The sequence below is a fragment of the Trachypithecus francoisi genome, unplaced genomic scaffold (genome assembly GCF_009764315.1).
Source record: "Trachypithecus francoisi isolate TF-2019V2 unplaced genomic scaffold, Tfra_2.0 Lachesis_group0, whole genome shotgun sequence".
Classification (NCBI taxonomy): domain Eukaryota; kingdom Metazoa; phylum Chordata; class Mammalia; order Primates; family Cercopithecidae; genus Trachypithecus; species Trachypithecus francoisi.
Genome location: NW_022681453.1, coordinates 56,817,956 through 56,835,824, shown reverse-complemented (window position 1 = coordinate 56,835,824; position 17,869 = coordinate 56,817,956). Strand labels below are relative to the sequence as shown.

The 17,869-nt window shown below is 50.9% G+C and overlaps 1 protein-coding gene across 1 annotated transcript in view; it reads right to left on the bottom strand.

The window, feature by feature from the left end:
• CAND2 (cullin associated and neddylation dissociated 2 (putative)) overlaps nt 1–11,862 on the bottom strand; it is a 39,018-nt gene extending 27,156 nt beyond the window's left edge. The window contains exons 1-4 of the mRNA XM_033210748.1: nt 11,721–11,862; nt 6,132–6,275; nt 2,155–2,309; nt 1,293–1,416 (exon numbers count right to left, since the gene is read on the bottom strand). Coding sequence (XP_033066639.1) covers nt 1,293–1,416; nt 2,155–2,309; nt 6,132–6,275; nt 11,721–11,788 — 491 coding nt within the window. The 5' untranslated portion in view covers nt 11,789–11,862. The remainder of the gene's footprint in view (nt 1–1,292; nt 1,417–2,154; nt 2,310–6,131; nt 6,276–11,720) is intronic.
• Nucleotides 11,863–17,869: the final 6,007 nt, after the last annotated feature.

The window sequence follows — 17,869 nt, the reverse complement described above, 5'->3', positions numbered from 1 at the left end:
GGTTGAGTGGGTGCCTCCCAGGAACCTCAAGTTCAACATGCCCCAGCTTGAATCCATCACCTTCCTCCCCACACACCTGCTCCTGGCTCCGAGTGCACCCCATCACAGCACCTCTGTCTGCCCCCGCCAATTACTAAAGGCAGAACACTAGGGGTCAGCCTCCAGTCCCCGCCTCTCTTGCCTACTCCAAGTCCTGTGGAGTCTACCTCCTGAATACAACCCGAATTGCTTTCCCTATAGTAGCCTTTTAACCAGTCCCCTGCCTGTTCAATCCCCTCCCATCTACTCTCCACTGCAGAGAGAAAGATCAGAGTGGAACACACAAATACTCACCCCTACCCCATGGCTCCTGGTCAGCCCTCCACCTCATCTCTCCATACCCACCTCTCCACATTACAGCCTGCCCCACGACCCCTGGCAGACTCTGGGACCCCAAGTCTTCCCCTGTCTCTGCCTTCCGGACTGCGGGCAGTCTCCCCTCTAGCATCCTCCTTATACCTGCCCAAACTCAGCTAAGTCCTGCCCCTCCTCGAAGGCTCAACTCTAGCAGCACCCTCTTTTAGAAGGCTCCTCGTTCCGGCTGGGCGCGGTGGCTCAAGCCTGTAATCCCAGCACTTTGGGAGGCCGAGACGGGCGGATCACGAGGTCAGGAGATCGAGACCATCCTGGCTAACACGGTGAAACCCCGTCTCTACTAAAAATACAAAAACTAGCCGGGCGAGGTGGCGGGTGCCTGTAGTCCCAGCTACTCGGGAGGCTGAGGCAGGAGAATGGCGTAAACCCGGGAGGCGGAGCTTGCAGTGAGCTGAGATCCACTGCACTCCAGCCTGGGCGACAGAGCGAGACTCTGCCTCAAAAAAAAAAAAAAAAAAAAAAAGAAGGCTCCTCGTTCCCAGCTGGGCTGGGGGCTCCTCTGAGCTCCCATCAGTCCTGTTCTTATCCTTAACTGTTGTGCTTACTCCATTCACAGTTTTATACATGTCTGTGAACTCCTCCCTAGGAACAACCAAGACTGATCTAACCGCATGTTCCGAACACTAGGCCAGCACTTGACATTTTTCTGGTTAGAGCAGGTGTTCAAGTCGTGGGAGGTTTTACTGACCATGTGACCACATCACCTCTCAGAGCCTGTAAAGTTGTGACAATTGAGTTCTCCTTTACGAGGCTGCTGGTATGATTAAGGAGCCCCGAGCACAGGGCTTGTTGTGCAGTAGGTGCTAGCTCTGTGATTTGAGTCCCTTCCTGTCCCCTTTTACCCACTCTTCCTCAATACCCAGGGTGGCCTCCCACACCTGCTCAGCATGTCAGAGAGGATGTCCAGGGCTTCCAGCTGCACAGCCACATCCTCCTGCTGGGCAATGGCACTGGTGAGCTGGCCCGTGATCTTCCGGCACACGTTGGTGGCCAGCCCGGAGCCTGCACAGGGAACAAGGTGGGCACAGTGAGGCCCTGGCCTGGGGGAAAGGCAGCCTTTACCACTGGTCTGCCTCTGCTCTGGCTGTATTCCTGAGCCCAGATCCCCGGGAATCTTGCCAGGGCTCCAGAGGTCCCAGGTTTGACCCAGAGTCTGGCCAAAGTAAAGGAGACAGCTAGGGGAGCTGCAGAGCCAATGGCCGAACTGCTCGGTGGCACTCACACACCCAAACCCTTCTTCCTTTTCCCCATTCCTCTAGGGAGGCAGGGAAAGTTAAACACTTCCTTTCCTGCCTCCCTTGCTGCTGGGAGTGGCTGGGTGATCCAGCTCTTGCCAGTGAGATATAAGTGGAAGTCGTCTGCGGGCTTCTGGGAAAACGTCTGCTTTCCCTATAAAGGGAGGGGACATGGGGCAAGACCTGAACCCTGTCAATATTGAGCTACTAAATGAATTGCTACAAAAATGGAGTGGCTGATTCCTCCAGGATTGCCATGTGAGGAAAAACCACCCCTGATTTCTTTAAACTGCCGTTGGTTAGATTTCATCACTTGAGCTAAAAGCATTCCTAACTGACACAGAACCATGAACTTAAACAGAGCTGGGCCTGAATTCTTTGCCCTGCTTACCAGCTGAGTGACCTCAGGTATGTCTCTTCAACTCTCTGTGCCTCAGTGTTTTTTTGTTTTTTACCATTAACTAGGACAAATACTAACAGTACCTAGTCCTGGGGACCTGGGTACCTGTGGCTGCAGGGGGGAGCTCCGAGAGGACGGTCTTGAGGCCAATGCCGGCGATGTCTCGCAGCTGCTCCTTGTCTGACCGCATGTTGGCGCACAGGGTGTCCACGATGGTCTCCACCTGGTACTCCTTCACTTTGCCCACCAGAGGACCCAGGCTGAGCAGGGAGTGGGAAGGTGAGTCCAAGGTCCCAAGGTTCAGCCTGAGTCAGGCTGCCCCTTTATGTCCCTTCATGTTCCTGGGACCACATGTGCTGAGGAAAAGGCCTCAGATCACCAGGGGAGCCCCTGTTTGGCCAGAAAGAGGTACTCTCTGGCTATGCCAAAATTGTTCCTGGCACCTCCCAAACCTACATTTCTTCTTGTTTTACATCTCAGAAAATGGCCAAATAGTGCCCCAGAACAAGGGTGCTCAAACTTGAGTGTGCATCTGAATCTCCTGGAGGGCTTGTTAAAACAGATTGCTGGGCCCCACCCCCAGTTTCAGAGTCAGGAGGGCTTTCTCGATGGGGCCTAACAGGGTGCATTTCTAGCAAGCTCCCAGTTGAGGCTGATAGTGTAGGTGGTCCAGGGAGCACACTTGGAGAACCGCTGCCTTAGAGGCTTGCTTCTGAAAGTTTGGTAGTGGTTTAGCATCGGCAACACCACTCGGAAGCTTGTTCAGGATGTGGAATCTCAGGCCGTACCCTACCCTAGATCCACTGAGCTAGGATCTGTAGTGCCACAAGGTCCCCAGGTGATTCCAATGCACAGGAAAGTGTAAAGACAGCTGCACTAGACGCCTGGGTTCTCAGTCTTAGTTGCCATCACCTGGGCCTCTGAAAAATGCCCTCAGAGAGTCTGAGTTAATTGGTTTCACGTGCGCCCTGGAGGAGGGCGGGCTTTTAAAATTCCCCAGGTGATTCTAACATGCAGTCGAGGCTGACAACCTCTGCCCTACCTGAGTAGTTCTCAGATATTAGTTGCATCAGAACGCAGATTCCAGGGTGCTATAGTCTCATCCTCTGCCCCAGCTCCCTCCCTGCTCCATCCCCTGAATCTGAATCCCTGGGCAGGGAATACAGAGTTTCAACAAGGGCTTCAGGTGACTGCAGTGCACAATGGTTTTCTTTTTTCTTGATTTTTTTTTTGAGATGAGGTCTTGCTCTGTTGCCCAGGGTGGAATACAATGGCGTGATCATAGCCCATGGCAGCCTCGAACTCCTGAGCTCAAGCAATCCTCCTACATAGATGAGATTACATATTCAAGCCACCACGCTTGGCTAATTTCTTTTTTTAGTGTCTTGCTATGTTGCCCAGGCTGGTCTTGAAGCGTTGGCCTCAAGTGATCCTCTTGCCTCAGCCTCCAGAATAGCTAGGACTACAGGCATGCGCACCATGCTTTTCAAACCTTGGCTCTCTCGGCTTCCTTCTCCATAGCTCCTCTATCCACATAATGATGGAATCCTCCAACCTACCTCCTATAGCACTGGTTCCCACTAGGAGTAATACCGCCTTGGCAATTTATGGGTGTCCTTGGTCATCATAACTATTGAGTTAGTACTTCTGGCCTTTAAGGGAGTGGGGAGCAGGAACCACAGAAAGACAACAATGCAAAACAAAGCGTTGCCCATGCCCCGCAAGAGATTCTAACATCCCAATAGGCATTTGTATAGGCAAAAGGCCTTTAATTATCTGAGTCTAACATTTCAGTTTATACATAGACACAAAATATTTTTACATTCTTTTAATATACCGCATTCTAGATTTTCTAAGAATGCAATTTTCAGGTAAATAGAAGGAAAAGTGTACTTTGTTTTCTGGGAAACTTTATTGGGAGATGGTCACTCACTTTAGAAAATCCTGGCTGGGCGCGGTGGCTCACGCCTGTAATCCCACCACTTTGGGAGGCCAAGGCAGGCAGATCACTTGAGGTCAGGAGTTCAAGACCAGCCTGGCCAACATGGTGAAACCCCCGCATCTACTAAAAATACAAAAATTAGCCAGGCGTGGTAGTATGTGCCTATAATGCCAGCTACTCAGGAGGCTAAGACATGGGAATTGCTTGAACCTGGGAAGAGAAGGTCACAGTGTGCTGAGATTGTGCCATTGTACTGCAGCCTGAGTGACAAAGTGAGATTCTGTCTCAAAAAAAAAGAAAAGAAAAAAGAAAATCTAGCCACTAAGAGCAATGCCTCCAATTCTGAAACCTAAGTCCCAACACCCCCTGTCTGTATCTGGTATCTGTACTCATGATGAGTACTCATGATGAGTTTACATGCAGGTGCAGGCTTCTCGTGACTTCATCACTTCTACCATCACAGTGCCCAGCACGCATACACGGAAACACACACTACTTTACTATAAGCTACATTCCTTCTAGTTTGCCTTTATGGTTAAGGTTAGGGCATTATGTGTAGCCGTAGGTTTTATAATGTACAAATTTCATTTTCTAATAGGAAAACAGTATTACAAACGATTTGTTATAAAAAGGTATTGGTTCTGCCGGTGGGAAACCACACTCCATCCTAAGTCTACTCCATGACCAGAAAGACACTCCCAACTCATAAACTTGTCCATGTCACCTTCCTACAGAAAACCCTTTACTGAATTCCCTCTGCTCTTGGGATCACGTTGCAATTCTTTAACATCTTCTGGGGAAACTCAAGACTAAGGTACCATTCAACAAGAGCTGCTCAGCAGGTCCCCTCTGCGAGGCTGTACCCCAAAGGGACAGGGGTCCCCAGAATGCTCCCACACCAGGTAGGGCCCCTTCTCCTGCTCCACCGGGGCAATTCTTTAACATGCCCCAGAAGAATGCCTGGACCCAGCTCGCAGACAGTGGTTTGAAGAGACAGCGCCCAATTCTCTCACCCTGTTGATCCTTGATCCCTGGCATTCTATTGAAAATTACTCAGGTGATGCTAACCTGCAGTCAAGGTTGACAACCTCTGCCCTACACGAGTGGTTCTCAGGTGTGGGTGTGAGAATGACCCTACCACCCAAGCATCCCCACGTGCTCTGCACATACCCTTGTCTTGTTTTTTTCTACTCTGGAGATAAGTTGCCAACATCTCAGGATCACAGCCTCACAGTGATCTAAGGCTGGGGCTTTTAGGGCCTCTCCCAATCCCGTGTGCCCTAAGCCTTTTTTGTTTTTTATTTTTGAGATGGAGTTTTTGCTCTTGTTGCCCAGGCTGGAGTGCAATGACACAATCTCGACTCACTGCAATCTCTGCCTCCTGAGTTCAAGCAATTCTCCTTACTCAGCCTCCCAAGTAGCTGGGATTACAGGCATGCGCCACCATGCCCAGCAAATTTTTTAAAAAATTATTATTTAGTAGAGACAGGGTTTCACCATGTTGGTCAGGCTGGTCTCGAACTCCTGACCTCAGGTGAGCCACCCACCTTGGCCTCTCAAAGTGCTGGGATTACAGGCATGAGCCACCGTGCCCAGCCTTTAAGCCTTTACCACCTTGATGTGTATCAGCTTGACCTTCCCAGCATTTACATCTGTCTGAGGGCTTTCTCTGGCTGGAGGTGGCAGAAAGTGGACAACCCTCTCCTACCCCAGAAGCAGCCCTTAACCAATGACTACCAGGGAGCTGGTGGACTAATACCCCAGGTCCCTCATCCTTTAAGTGGGAAAAGTCCAAGGGGCATGTCCTATACTGTGTCCCGGAGGTCCCCATGGGGTTAAGTTCATCGGGCCCACTGTGGTCACTTGCTTTGTACCGTACCCTTGATTGGTCCTCTTCCCTCTCCTGCCTCACTTCCCTACTCCTCCACCATGTTTCCTGGGATCACCTCCCAAATAAACATAGATTTGAATCCTTGTCTCAGCATCTTCTTCTGGGGAAACTCAAGACTAAGGTACCATTCAACAAGAGCTGCTCAGCAGGTCCCCTCTGCGAGGTTGTACCCCAAAGGGACAGGGGTCCCCAGAATGCTCCCACACCAGGTAGGGCCCCTTCTCCTGCTCCACCAAGGCTGACACTCACCACTTGACAGCCAGGTTTTGCACCTCACCGTTCTTGTCCTCCAGGAGCCGGAGCAGCATCTTCACCACCTTGCGCTCGCTGTCCTCGTCCAGCTGAATGGAGTCCTTCTGCAACTCTGACATCAGGTCGCTGGTGGCCATGAACCTGTGCAGGGAGGGCAGAGGAGGACTGCTGAGCAGCTCCTGGGCCCTGGTGGATTTGGGCAGTACCTCAGGGTTCCCCTAGAAGTAGACCTTAATACAAAGATTCGAGGTCAAATGCAGTCCTGTGTCACATGATGATGTTTTGGTAAATGAGAGGCAACATATATGATGGTTGTCCCGTAAGATTATAGTGAGGCTGCCGTATATAGGCACGCCATTTTAATCTTTTCTACCTTATTTTTACTGTACCTTTTCTATGTTTAGACACACAGATACCACTCTGTTACAACTGCCTACAGTACTCAATACAGGTGCGTAGCCTGGGAGCAACAGGCCGCACCATATAGCCTGGGGGTGTAGTAGGCTCTACCATCTAGGCTGTGTAAGCACACTCTATGAGGTTCACACAAGGACAAAACCGCCTAACGATGCACTTCTCAGAATGTCTCCCTGTCGTTAAGTGCCACATGACAGTGGATTATTTGGGCAGTGGGTATGGTTGGGCTACAAGGAGACCCTCATGTGTGACACCAACTGCCACATGGTGGCAGACTAGGAATGGCCCAGCATGCTGGCTAAATGCATAATGCTTCAGGGTCGGTGGCTGCTGACCATTTATGCAGTGTGAACTTGGGCAAGTCATTTCACCTCTCCAAGCCTTAGCTTACCTGTCTGAAAACGGGGATGAGACTAGTATCTGCCTCATGGGGTTTTAAGTGCATATGGTGAGCGCTCAGTAAATGGCACTGCCATTATTATAATGACATCATCCACATCCCACAACAGCTGACAAAGGGATGCCAGAAGGTTGTTTTGTTTTCTTTTTTGAGATGGAGTCTTGCTCTGTTGCCCAGGCTAGAGTGCAGTGGCGCAATCTCAGCTCACTGCAAGCTCCGCCTCCCAGGTTTATGCCATTCTCCTGCCTCAGCCTCCTGAGTAGCTGGGACTACTGGCACCTGCCACCATGCCCGGCTAATTTTTTGTATTTTTAGTAGAGATGGGGTTTCACTATGTTAGCCAGGATGGTCTTGATCTCCTGACATCGTGATCCACCCACTTTGGCCTCCCAAAGTGCTGCGATTACAGGCGTGAGCCACCGCGCCCGGCCAAGGGATGCCAGAAGGTTGAACAGACACCTTGTGTCCAAGTCAGAGCTAGAGGCCTACCAAACAGATGGAGGAAGGCGAGCCCTGTCCACTCCCACCTCAGAGAACTGGCTCAGTCCCTGCCCTTAGAGCAGTGGATCTCCAGCTATAGTCAGCATCAGAATCACCAGCAGGGCTTATTAAACAATACTAGGCCCCATTCCCAGAGTTTCTGAATCAGCAGGTCTGAGTTGGGGCCTAGGAATCCGCATTTCTAACAAATTCCTGGATGAGGCTGAGGGTCAGGGACCACCGTTTGAAAACCACTGCCCTACACCATGCTGATGGGCATGGGCATATTTTGGAAACCAGCACCAATAGCTGACTGGCTCACTGACCTAGGGTGGGCATCAGAGGCAAGGGCTACCCACCCAGAAAAATCAGGCTTTTGGTGTCAGGCCCCATAAATCCTGATGCCGTTCCAGGCATTTGAAACTGCAGTGGGAGTCTAAGCTGGAAGCCATGGAAAGTTGAGGCTGGGGCCATTATTAGGCACCATTCCTGCCAAAATTAAGAGGGTAGGAGCAGAGGTCTGAAACTAGTAGCCCTCAGCTATGTCCAGCTTGCAAACGTGTTTTCAAAAATTTAAATTACTTGTCAACATTTGAACACTGGGAGAGTTGACATAAAAATACTGACTTTGGCCTGGCATGGTGGCTCACACCTGTAATCCCAGCACTTTAGGAGGCTGAGGCGTGTGGATCACCTGAGGTCAAAAGTTCTACATCAGCCTGGCCAATATCGTGAAACCCTGTCTCTATTAAAAATACAAAAATTAGCCGAGCATGGCGGTGAGCACCTGTAATCCTAGCTACTGGGAAGGCTGAGGCAGGTGAATCACTTGAACTTGGGAGGCGAAGGTTGCAGTGAGCTGAGATCGCACCACTGCACTCCAGCCTGGGTGACAGTGCGAGAGACTGTCTCAAAATAAAATAAAATAAAATAAAATAAAATAAAATAAAATGCTGACTTCCAGGCTAGGCACAGCAGCTCATGCCTGTAAAATCCCAGGACTTTGGGAGGCCAAGGTCGGCGGATCACTTAAGGTCAGGAATTTGAGACCAGCCTGGCCAACATGGGGAAACCCTATCTGTACTAAAAATAGGAAAATTAGCCAGGTGTGGTGGTGCACGCCTGTAGTCCCAGCTACTTGGGAGGCTGAGGCAGGAGAATCACTCAAACCTGGGAGGCAGAGATTGCAGTGAGCCAAGATCGTGCCACAGCACTCCAATGTCCAGCTCAGGGATGACTGACCACCCTGCCCTACCCCCACATTCACAGCCCCTAAACACAGTGTTCTGACAGGATCCTTTCAGAGCACTCTGCATCCCTCCTTTATAGCACTTTTCACACTGCAATACAAGTCTGGCCACCAGAGCATCTTCTCCATTGGACTGTACACTCACTGAGGGCAGAGGCCCATCAGGTTTATCTCTGGGACTCCAGGCTCAACAAAGAACAGGTCTGCAGGGGGCTTTGTCGGGGAGGGTGAGGGCAGGAGTAGAGGTAGTAAGAGAGCTAGCCCTTAACAGAATTTACAGCCAGATAGCCGGAACTCAGAAACCAACTCTTCTGAAGCATGCCTCAGCGTTTCAGACACCCCTGGTTCCTGCAGACACTAGCTCTCAGAGAAAGCAAGCCATATTTTATACATGTTATGTGTGCAGGGATGGGAGAGGGAAGGAAAAGTATATAATTTGGTGGATAAGAGCTTGAGCACCGAAGTTTGGCTTTAAGTGAGTATACTGGTCTTGCCATTTATCAACTAGGTGACATTGGGCAACTACCTCCTTTTCTCTGGGCCTCATATGTTCTATATACAAAATGGGAACTTTTCTTTGCCCTACCTCATAGTATCCTTGGGAGGTTTCAATAGGACAACCAGCTCTTAGCATGAGGTAGTAAGAAAACTAGGCTCAGGGAGGCTGCACAAACTGCCTAAGGTAACAGCAAACTGGGCGGAAAACCAGCCCACCACACGTCTCCTGGCTTCTCAATCACTATTACTGTGTTTTCAAGAACAAGACCCGCAAGTGTACTCGTTTTGACTGTTGGAGCCTCTGTGGTAAAGGGGCACCTCCTGCCCATACAGCCAGGGCCCAGGAAGAACAGGAATCAAAGGTCTCCTCCACCCAACCTGGGACCCTCATTTGCAGTCACTGCCCCCCTCCAGGAACCAGAGGACATAGTCTGTTTCATTACAGAGAAACCCTAGAGGCAACTCAGCTGAAACCCTTGGCCACACGGGTGCCTGGACAGCTGGTCTGCAGGACCCAGCACCCTGGTATTCGGACTTTAAAAATAGACACCATTCTCACATGCTTGGGGTGGTTTTAAGTGTTCTCCAGGTCACTGGCAGAGACAGGCTGAAAGGACTTCTCGGGCTCTAGCTGGCAGGGCCAACTCCCTCTCCCAGAGACTGGACCTGAGGCCTGAGAGACAGTAGCACAAATCCCCTAGGCCACTAGCCAGCTATGTGACCTTGGGCAAGTCACTGCACTCCTCCAAGCCTCCGGAAAACAGGAAGAACAATCACTACCACCCATGGGTGGACTGAGATTACATGTGGAGTGCACAGTAGGGAGCCTGGGACCCAGTGAACATTCACTAAGCACCTACTGTGTACCCAGCACAGGTGCTGGGGCACTAAGAGAAAGTGCATACTCCCAGTGGCCCAGGAGCTCAGGGTCTCCCAGGGCTGAAGTGATCTAGCAGAAACATGAGGGGAGGCATGATGGGAGCTGAGGAGAGGTGCCTAATCCTGCCTGGGGTCAAGAGGCATCCCAGAGAATTATAGGAGCTGTCAGATGAAGGGAGGAGGTCAAGGGAGAGCAAAGAATCCCCCTAGTGAAGGTTTAGAGAGGGGACAGGGCATGGCAGATTTTGAATGTGCACAGAATCATAGCAGTGCCGATTTATTAAGCACCGACCCAGTGCCTCCCATGAACCTGAGCATTTCACATGTACTATCTTTTTCATCCTTACCCCAATTCTCAGAGATGGGTTCTGTTACCCTCGTTTTATAGAAACAAAAGCACAGGGAAACTCATGGGGGTTAAGTTACTTGTCCTTGGTCACACAGCCAGTGAGTGATGGCAGCTGGGATCTGAAGCCAAGACCTTGGATCCCAGGCTCTATTCATGTGGGGGACTCTTGAGGGGTACTGAGGAATGAGCTGCAGGAGAAGAGTAGGAGTCAGACTACCAGAGCAGGTCTCAGTCTCCTAACCTATCAGGGGGCTGGAATCAGAGGACCTCACTAAGATCTTGGCATCTGTATTAGACTGGCCTGGATTTGGACTAAGTCTCCCACTTCCTGGCTTTGTGACTGAACCTACACCCTTCATGCCTCTGAGACTCAGTTTCCCTATCTGTAAAATGGGTACAGAGTGAAAAAGTGTTCAGAGTCTCCAAGGTCTTCTTTCAGCTGGAGGGGCCAGAACTGGCCATGAGACCACTGGCCAATCCCTTTTCCTCCCTGGGCCTCAGTTTCCCCGGAGAATGCAGGTGGAAACTCATTGGACCAGATGTTTCCACCATTCTTTTCAGCTCTATTCCTGTAGTTCTGTGATGCTGTGAGAGGGGAAAGACGGAAAAAGGGAGTGGGGAAGCGGAGTGGCACACAAAACCTAGAAGGTCCCACCCCAACCATCACCTACCTGAGGCTGGAAAGCCAGACTCAGCCCAGCCCCCTCCTTGAGGCTGGGTCTGAACAATCCCCAGGAGGGGAGGGAGAGTGGGAGGGAGGGGTCCGGGTGATGTTGAGAAGCGGGCATCACTGACGGTGCCAGTGAGAAAGTCAGCAGGGGATAGCGGTCCCGGGAAGGGTCCGGTTTCAATGCGGAGGAGAGGGAGGTGCTGGGGTCCCCAGAGAGAGGCGGAGGGCTTCACTGTGGACTTGCTGAAGGTGGCGGGGGATGGGGGCGCTGGGGCATCAGTTGCAGGGGAAGAAGGGGGCCGGACATACAGAGGGAGGAGAGGCCGAGGCAGGGTGCAGAGGGGCGGAGCTGGGGCTCTGATGGGGGATGAGAGGCAGGGCTGAACCCTTCACGGTGGGAGACGAAGCAGGGACTGGAGTCGCGGAGGGGCAGGACCGCCACTAGGGGAGAACGGCCGGAGCTTCAGTGGGGACCACGAGGCAGGAGTGGGTCTGTGGGGAGGGGGCGCAGCTTAATGCAGGGAGAAGAGAGAAGAGGCAGGGGGCTGCATGGTCATGGGGGATGGGCTGGCACTTCGGGAGGGGAAGAAGGCCCCCAGCTTCACAGCGGGAAGGAGAGGCGGGGGACCAGAGGCGGGGTGCACCTGAAGTCCTTGTCGCTGGACGTCATCTTCTCCAGGAGGCTGGAGATGTGGAAGGCGGCGGTGCTCATGGTGGCTGCGCGCCGCGGGGCTGGCCGGCGGGAGGGAATATGGCGGCGCGGGCGCCCCCTCCCTCGCCAGCTGCGCGGGCTGTGCTCACCAGACAGAAATAGCAGCTCCCGCCCCGCCCCGTGCTCACGCCTTGGCCATGGCGGCTGCGGGAGGCGGGCGGGCCTGGGCCTGACTCGGTGGTCTTGGCCCCGGCCCCCGCCCCTGCCCAGCTGACAGTGCAGCGCCGGCTTGCACACCCCCCAGAGATGGGGAGCTCACTACCTGGCCACCACCTCGTTGTTATTCTCCTAAGTGCCAGCTCTGTCTTGCGGCAAGGACATGATATCAGAGAGTCCCAGGTTCGAATCCCAGTTCTGCCTCTTCTGCTGTGTAGCCTTGGCCAAGTTACTTTACCTCTCTGAGCCTCGGCTTTCTCATCTGTGGGCATTCAAGAAACAGGAGCTATCGGCCGGGCGCGGTGGCTCAAGCCTGTAATCCCAGCACTTTGGGAGGCCGAGACGGGCGGATCACGAGGTCAGGAGATCGAGACCATCCTGGCTAATACAGTGAAACCCCGTCTCTACTAAAAATACAAAAACTAGCCGGGCGAGGTGGCGGGCGCCTGTAGTCCCAGCTACTTGGAGGCTGAGGCAGGAGAATGGCGGAAACCCAGGAGGCGGAGCTTGCAGTGAGCTGAGATCTGGCCACTGCACTCCAGTCCGGGCGACAGAGCGAGACTCCGCCTCAAAAAAAAAAAAAAAAAAAAAAGAAACAGGAGCTATCAACCAAAGTTGGTCAGGCCAACCAAAGGACCCCTCACCCAATTCCCTCGCCCACGATGCTTGCCCGCCCCTGAGCCAGACAGGATCTGGGGAATGAACTCAGTCACACAAGGCTCCCTGCCTGCCATCCCCAACCCTCAGGATGGCAGGGTCAGTTTCTTCATTTTTTTAAAGCAATGCAACTGAGGCCAAAAGCAAAGGAATTTGCTGAGGGTCGCACAGCTAATGAATCTGGGATGGAGTCAGGATTGACTGCAGATCCCTTAATATCCTGGGCAACAGTCCTTACAAAAGGATTCTGTGTTTCAGAACCAGACAAGCCTGGCTTCAAATCTCTGCTAGGCTGCTTCCTGGCTGTGTGATCTTGGGATAATGAAACAACCTCTTTGGGCTATGTTTTTCTCACTCATAAGGATAAAATAAATCTTTATTAAATTGACACCCCCCTTGAACACCTGTTATTATGAGGTGCCTAGGTTCTAGACCAAAGCTAACAGAACACCGCAATGTTGAAAATGTTCTACATCTGCAGTATAGTATCTAATATGATAGCCACTAGCCACATGTGGCTATTGAGCACTTGAAATGGAATTAGTGTGACTGGGGAACCAAATTCTTAATTATATTTATTTTTCATTAATTTAACTTTAAATAGCTCACTATGGGTAGTGGCTATCATAATGGACAGTGCAGATCTATACAATAGGGATGCAATGCGGCAGGGTGTTAGACACAAATGGCCCCTGCCCTCTGGGGGCTTTACACTTTAGTGGAGGAAATAAGCATGAAGGAAGAAAGTGATTAGATAAGGAAAATAAGAGCTCTTCAGAAAATAAAATAGACAGTTCCTGGAGCGTGGAGGGGCAACTTTAGCAAAGGTCAGGAAGGGCACTTTTTGAGGAGGAGACATTTGGGCTAAAACCTCAACAGATGAAGCAGCTGGGCAAAGGTTTGAGGGAAGAGCTTCCCAGACAGAGGGAGCAGCAGGTGCAAAGGTCCCAAGGTGGTGGCCGGGCGTGGTGGCTCAGGCCTGTAATCCCAGCACTTTGGGAGGCCAAGGTGGGTAGATCATGAGGTGAGGAGATCGAGACCATCCTGGCTAACAAGGTGAAACCCTGTCTCTACTAAAAATACAAAAATTAACCGGGCGTGGTGCTGGGCACCTGTAGTCCCAGCTACTCTGGAGGCTGAGGCAGGAGAATGGCCTGAACCCGGGAGGCGGAGCTTGCAGTGAGCCGAGATTGCGCCACTGCACTCCAACCTGGCCGACAGAATCCATCTCAGAAAAAAAAAAAGAAAGAAAAAGATAAGGCTGTGGCTGACTGGGCGCATTGGCTCATGCCTGTAATCCCAGCATTTTGGGAGGTTGAGGTGGGTGGATCGCTTGAGCTGCGGAGTTCAAGACCAGCCTGGGCAACATGGTGAAATCCTGTTTCTACAAAAAATGCAAAAATCAGCCGGGTGTGGTGGCACATGCCTGTAGTCCCAGCTACTTGGGGGGCTGAGGTAGAAGAATCGCTTGAGCCTGGGAGGCAGAGGTTGCAGTAAGCTGTGATCGCACCACTGTACTACAACCTGGGTGACAAAGTAGACTCTGTTTCAAAAAAAAGGAAGGGAAGGTCCGGGCGCGGTGGCTCACGCCTGTAATCCCAGCACTTTGGGAGGCCAAGGCGGGTGGATCATGAGGTTAGGAGATGGAGACCATCCTGGCCAACATGGTGAAAACCCATCTCTACTAAAAATACAAAAAAAAAAAAAAAATTAGCCAGGTGTGGTGGCGGGCACCTGCAGTCCCAGCTACTCGGGAAGCTGAGGCAGGAGAATGGCGTGAACCCAGGAGGCGGAACTTGCAGTGAGGTGAGATTATACCACTGCACTCCAGCCTGGGCGACAGAGAGAGACTCCACCTCAAAAAAATAAATAAATAAAAGGTAGGGAAGGAGGGAGGGAAGAAGGAAGGGTAGGCTATGGCTGGAATGGAATGAGATCAGTCTTCAACTAAGGAAATGAGGACAGAGAGGCAGACAGGGGCCAGATTACTTGAAACCTCTCAGGCCAAGGCAAGGAGTTCATATTTTATGTGGGAGCACTAAATAGACACTGGAGGGCATAAAGCAAGAAGGTAACTTGATCAGTTTTTGTTGTTGTTGTTGTTTTTTGAGACAGAGTATCGCTCTGTCACCCAGGCTGGAGTGCAGTCAGTGGTGTGATCTCGGCTTACTGCAACCTCTGCCTTCTGGATTCAAGCAATTCTCCTGCCTCAGCCTCCCGAGTAGCTGGGACTACAGGCATGCACCACCACGTCCGGCAGAATTTTGTGTTTTTAGTAGAGACGGGGTTTCACCGTGTTGGCCAGGATAGTCTTGAACTCCTGACCTCAGGTGATCCACCCGCCTCGGCCTACCAAAGTGCTGGGATTACAGGCGTGAGCCACTGCGCCCAACCAGATCAGTTTATTTTATTTATTTAATTAATTTAGTTATTTATTGAGATGGAGTCTCGCTCTATTGCCCAGGCTGGAGTGCAGTGGCACAATCTCAGCTCACTGCAACCCCTGCCTCCTGGGCTCAAGCGATTCTCCTGCCTCAGCCTCCTGAGTATCTGGGATTACAGGCACGTGCCACCACACCCAGCTAATTTTTGTATTTTTAGTAGAGACAGGGTTTCACCATGTTGGCCAGGAGGCTGGTCTTGAACTCCTGACCTCAGGCCTCCCAAAGCGTTGGGATTACAAGCGTGAGCCACTGCACCCGGCCTGGTTTTTTAGAAAGATCTCTTTGGTGCTGAACAGTCCACACAATCAAGAATCAGGGTGGTTTGGGCCAGGCGTGGTGGCTCATGCCTGTAATCCCAGCACTTTGGGAGGCCGAGGCGGGCAGATCACCTGAGGTCAGGAGTTCAAGACCAACCTGGCCAGGCGTGGTGGTGTGTGCCTGTAGTCCCAGCTACTCAGGAGGCTGAGGCAGGAGAATGCCGTGAACCCGGGAGGCAGAGCTTGCAGTGAGCCAAGATCCCTCACCACTACACTCCAGCCTGGGCGACAGAGCGAGACTCCATCTCAAAGAAAAAAAAAAAAAAGAATGAGGATGGTTTGCATTGAGGGAATGGTACTGAAGATGGGAAGATTCAGGTCATGTCGTGGAAATAGAATATAGCAGTTTCATTTGAGGATTGAATTCACTTTTTTTTTTTTTGACACAGGGTATCACTCTGTTGCCCAGGCTAGAGTGCAGTGGCATGATCACTGGTCACTGCAGCCTCCACCTCCCGGGCTCAAGCCATCCTCCCGCCTCAGCTACCTGAATAGCTGGGACTACAGGCACACACCACCATGCCTGGCTAATTGAATCCACACTGTTGAATGGGGTGATGATTACAGGTATATATTTGTAAAAATTAATCAAGCTATACTTTGCTATATGTAACTGTTGCCTCAATAAAAAGGAGGGAAATAGGCCGGGCTTGGTAGCTCTAGCCTGTAATACCAGCACTTTGGGAGGCTGAGGTGGGTGGATCACTTGAGGTCAGGAGTTTGAGACCAGCCTGGATAACATGGTGAAACCCCATCTCTACTAAAAATACAAAATTAGCCAGGTGTGGTGACACGCACCTGTAATCCCAGTTACTCGGGAGGCCGAGGCAGGAGAATTGCTGGGAGATGGAGATTGCAGTGAGCCAAGATCATGCCACTGCACTTCAGCCTGGGCAAAAGAACCACAAAAAACTGAGCAAAAAAAGAAAAAAAGAAAAAAGAAAAGAAAAGAAAATGAAATAAATACATAGTTTAATAGGTCTTTTCCTATTTCATAATAGTTTTGTAATAATTTTATGAGTCAGTGCATATGTTTTTACAAGTCATATATTTTTATGGGTAAGGAAAAGGGAGGAATTATGAGTTTTTAGTTGGAGCAGCTGAGTAGATGGTGGTGCTTTTTATGGGGATGAGGAAGTCAAGACAAGAAACCTTTTGATGGGAAGGAGGACTTGAAAACTACATTGATCTGTTAACTTGAAATTACCTACTAGACATCCAAGAAAAATGCCATGTTGACAACTGAATGCATTAGTTTCATCAGGGGAGAATTCCTGGTTGGAGATATAGACGGGGGAAGGTCTCCACACAGAGGAAGTATTTAAAGCAATAAAAGTGTACAGGCTGGGCACGGTGGCTCACGCCTGTAATCCCAGCACTTTGGGAGGCCGAGGAGGGCAGATCACGAGGTCAGGAGATCGAGACTATCCTGGCTAACACAGTGAAATCCCATCTCTACTAAAAATACAAAAAAAAAAATTAGCTGGGCGTGGTTGCAGGTGCCTGTAGTCCCAGCTACTCGGGAGGCTGAGGCAGGAGAACAGCGTGAACCCAGGAGGCGGAGCTTGCAGTGAGCCGAGATCCCACCACTGCACTCCAGACTGGGTGACAGAGCGAGACTCTGTTTCAAAAAAATAAATAAATAAAAGTGTACAAGGTTATCAAGGATGCAGGACAAACAGAACTCTTTTGTTATTTGTTTTGTTTTGAGACAGGGTCTCATTCCACCCAGGCTGGAGTGCAGTGGTGTGATCTCAGATCACTGCAGCCTTGACCTCCCAGGTTCAACCGATCCTCCTATTCAAGCCTCACAAGTGGCTGGAACTACAGGTGTGAGCCACCACACCTGGCTAATTTTTGTATTTTTTGTAAGGACAGGTTTTGCCATGTTGCCCAGGCTGGTCTCAAACTCCTGAGCTCAAGCAATCCACCTGCCTCAGCCTCCCAAAGTGCTGGGATTAAAGGAGTGCGCCACCACACCTGGCCCCAGAACTGTCTTATATGATGGTAGTGGGAGCTTTAAATGGGTAAAACTACATCGGTACAAACTGTTTGTCCATATTTACAAAAGCTAAGCATGTGTCTACCTTGATGTATTCAGATAAGCACTTTCACTCTAGGGCATATATTCAAGATATATGAATGGATATGTGTTCATCAATAGAATGTTCAGGCCAGGCACGGTGGATCACACCGGTAATCCCAGCACTTTGGGAGGCCAATGTGGGTGGATCACCTGAGGTTAGGAGTTCGAGACCAGCTTGGCCAACATGGTGAACCCTCATCTATACTAAAACTACAAAACTTAGCCATGCGCAGTGGCAGGCACCTGTAATCCCAGCTTCTCCAGAGGCTGAGGCAGGAGAATCACTTGAACCCGGAGGCGGAGGTTGCAGTGAGTCAACATCCCGCCATGGCACTCCAGCCTGGGTGACAAGAGTGAGACTTCCATCTCAAAAAAAAAAAAAAAGTTCAGACAAGCCTTCTTCTGAATAGCCAAAAATTGG